The 2,684-nt window shown below is 39.8% G+C and overlaps 1 protein-coding gene across 1 annotated transcript in view; it reads left to right on the plus strand.

Moving 5' to 3' along the window:
• The window catches only part of LOC101860581 (cystathionine gamma-lyase), a gene marked incomplete in the record, with an annotated part of 20,944 nt that extends 18,266 nt beyond the window's left edge, over positions 1-2,678 (plus strand). Inside the window, 2 exon segments of the mRNA XM_005101002.2 lie at positions 1,059-1,204; positions 2,522-2,678. Of these exon segments, the coding sequence (XP_005101059.2) occupies positions 1,059-1,204; positions 2,522-2,591 (216 nt within the window).
• Between the last annotated feature and the right edge of the window lie 6 nt (positions 2,679-2,684).

The following is a 2,684-nucleotide window of genomic DNA, read 5'->3' on the forward strand; positions in this document are numbered from 1 at the left end:
GGGAGGGGGTTCTTACAAAGTTGACGTTAGCCATGGTGCTGTAAAAGGTTAGGGGAAGAGGTGGGCAAAATCCGGATAATCTATCCGAATAGCCGGATAATTAGCAATGAAACATTGTCTGAATTCAGACTCTTAACTCACTTTCCTGGCCTGCTTGCCGAAGTGGGTGTACTCATTTGTTGAAGTGATGCTTACCCGTTTGTCGAAGTGGTTCTAACCCATTTGCAGAAGCGGTTCTATCATATTATTTGCCGAAGAGGTGCACTAACATATTATCCGGATTTTGCTAAAGCGATTCATTGCCCAGCTCTAGTTGGGGGAACAAAAGAAAAGACAAGAAAGGAAGAAAAAATGTGTGAGGCAGCGTGGTGGAATCAGGCTCTCGTCAAAATAATCAAAGAGAAGAAACTTGCATTTTTCTGCTCTTTTGTGAATTTTTATCAAATTTTTGTTTTTTGGCTCAACACTTTTCAAGCCCATTCTTTAATTTTTGTGTGCATTTTGCTGAAAAACATTAATTAAAGGCACAAAAAAAAATGTAAATTTTCAGTTACCTCGGACTCTTAAGCTAAGGAAATAACTTATCTTTTTCGGCCATTTTCTCACTAATTTTACCTCTGAAAACAAGTGACCCCCACCTCCTTCATTCGCAAATATATTGACTTGTATTCATGATAAATGGATATTACTTTCATCCAAATAAACACAAGTGAACAAGCTTTAAGATGATACCAATAACTCTACATGCCCAAAAAATGGACGAGAGCCTGATTCCACCACGCTGCCTCACATATGTGAAAGATGACAGAACATGACAAGAGGTTGGGGGGGGGGATGACAGAAAAGGGCAAGGGGGGGGGGGGGTAGTTTTTGGCCAAATTTTTAGCTGACGTCATTTGTGAACGGTCCCTTAAGGAAATTCGTCCTTTCTTCTTCTTCCTCCTCCTCCTACTGACCTACTACTACTACTACTACTACTACTACTACTACTACTACTACTACTACTACTACTACTACTACTACTACTATCATCATCATCATCATCATCATCTCCGCAGAACATGCGTGTGGTTCGTCTGGCCGTGTCTTTGGGCGGTGTAGAGAGTATCTTGGAACACCCGTACAGCATGACCCACGGGAAGTATCTGCTGAGTCCTGAGGAGATCGCTGAGTCCGGGATCACACCAGGCATGCTTAGGATCAGGTCAGTGCTTCTAGGTAGATTTTATCAATAATAAGAGGAACTTTCTAGGAAAAAAAAGCAGTAGACTTTATCTTTAGGCTAGAAAAAGCACACTTTTAAGAGTAGGTTATTAATTGTTTACCTGTATTGATGTCACACACACACACACACTCACACACACACACACACACACACACATAATATATACATGTATTAACGTTACAACACACACACACACACACACACACACACACACACACACACACACACACACATGCACGCAAACACACACACACACACACACACACACACACACACAATACAAACACACACAACACACAGTGTGTTGTATACGTGTATGTGTGTGTATGCATGTGTACTTATTTGTGATTGTGTGTATGCATGTGTGTATGTGTGTGTGTGTGTGTGTGTGTGTGTGTGTGTGTGTGCATGTGTTGTAACCTTAATACATATCTATTATGTATACATCTACTACCGCCTGTATAAGTGTCTTGTATACATGTATTTGCTGGTACGTTCTCTGTCCTTTGTAATTAAAATACAAATGTAGATTTCTTTTTAAAAAATTAACCTCTTCAATGCTGAACAATTTCCATCAACATCTGTACCGACAAGATAAACTGTTAATACAAGGAATATTGAAACTCAGAGAATTGTTTCAGAAACAGCAAAATGACAAGCTGTAACTATACCAACTAAAACTACCTTTGTCAACCAGATGAAATAATGTAAGTGGAGAATACGAGCCAGGACATACGTTTTCTCAGCAGTGAAGAGGTTAAACAATTTTGGTGACATGATCTAACTTCTAACGCACTCTTTCCTCAAGCTTGTAATGATAAGTCTCTCCACCGTTAGGCTAAACTGTCTCCGTGGTTTTATGCACCCCGCATAATTTAGCAAAATTCGATATTTTTTTGAATAATTTCTGATTATTTTCCTTTATCATTCTTTGTTTAAAATTACCAGAATCGCATAATTTCACATTTTTGAGCCCAGTTTGCATAATTTCATAATTTTTCTTGCATAACGACGGGGACAGGTATAAACAGGCAAGGGTGGGCGGTTGGTGGTTGCTCTGATAAGTGATATGAATTTATTCTTTCCTATCAAACATCTAATCTATTGCCCTTACCTTTCCTCCTTTCCTCTGCATGTTACTTTGCTAGTAACAGTAACTCTGAGAAACGTACACCTTTAATCTTCAGCTCTCCTATCACCTGTTTGGGCTGCAAGTGCCGTAAAACTCTTTCTAAGACTAAAACGGAAACAGACAAGGTCATCATGACTCATTCACAAGTTCCATTTTGTCCTCAGCATCGGCCTGGAAGACTCAGGCGACCTAATCAACGACTTTGACCAAGCTTTAGCGAAATTGGAGCTGTGATTGTTGGGATTGGAGGAAATTGGAGCTGTGATTGTTGGGATTGGAGGAAATTGGAGCTGTGATTGTTGGGATTGGAGGAAATTGGAGCTGTGA

Source organism: Aplysia californica, unplaced genomic scaffold (assembly GCF_000002075.1).
Source record: "Aplysia californica isolate F4 #8 unplaced genomic scaffold, AplCal3.0 scaffold00267, whole genome shotgun sequence".
In the NCBI taxonomy this organism is placed as follows: domain Eukaryota; kingdom Metazoa; phylum Mollusca; class Gastropoda; order Aplysiida; family Aplysiidae; genus Aplysia; species Aplysia californica.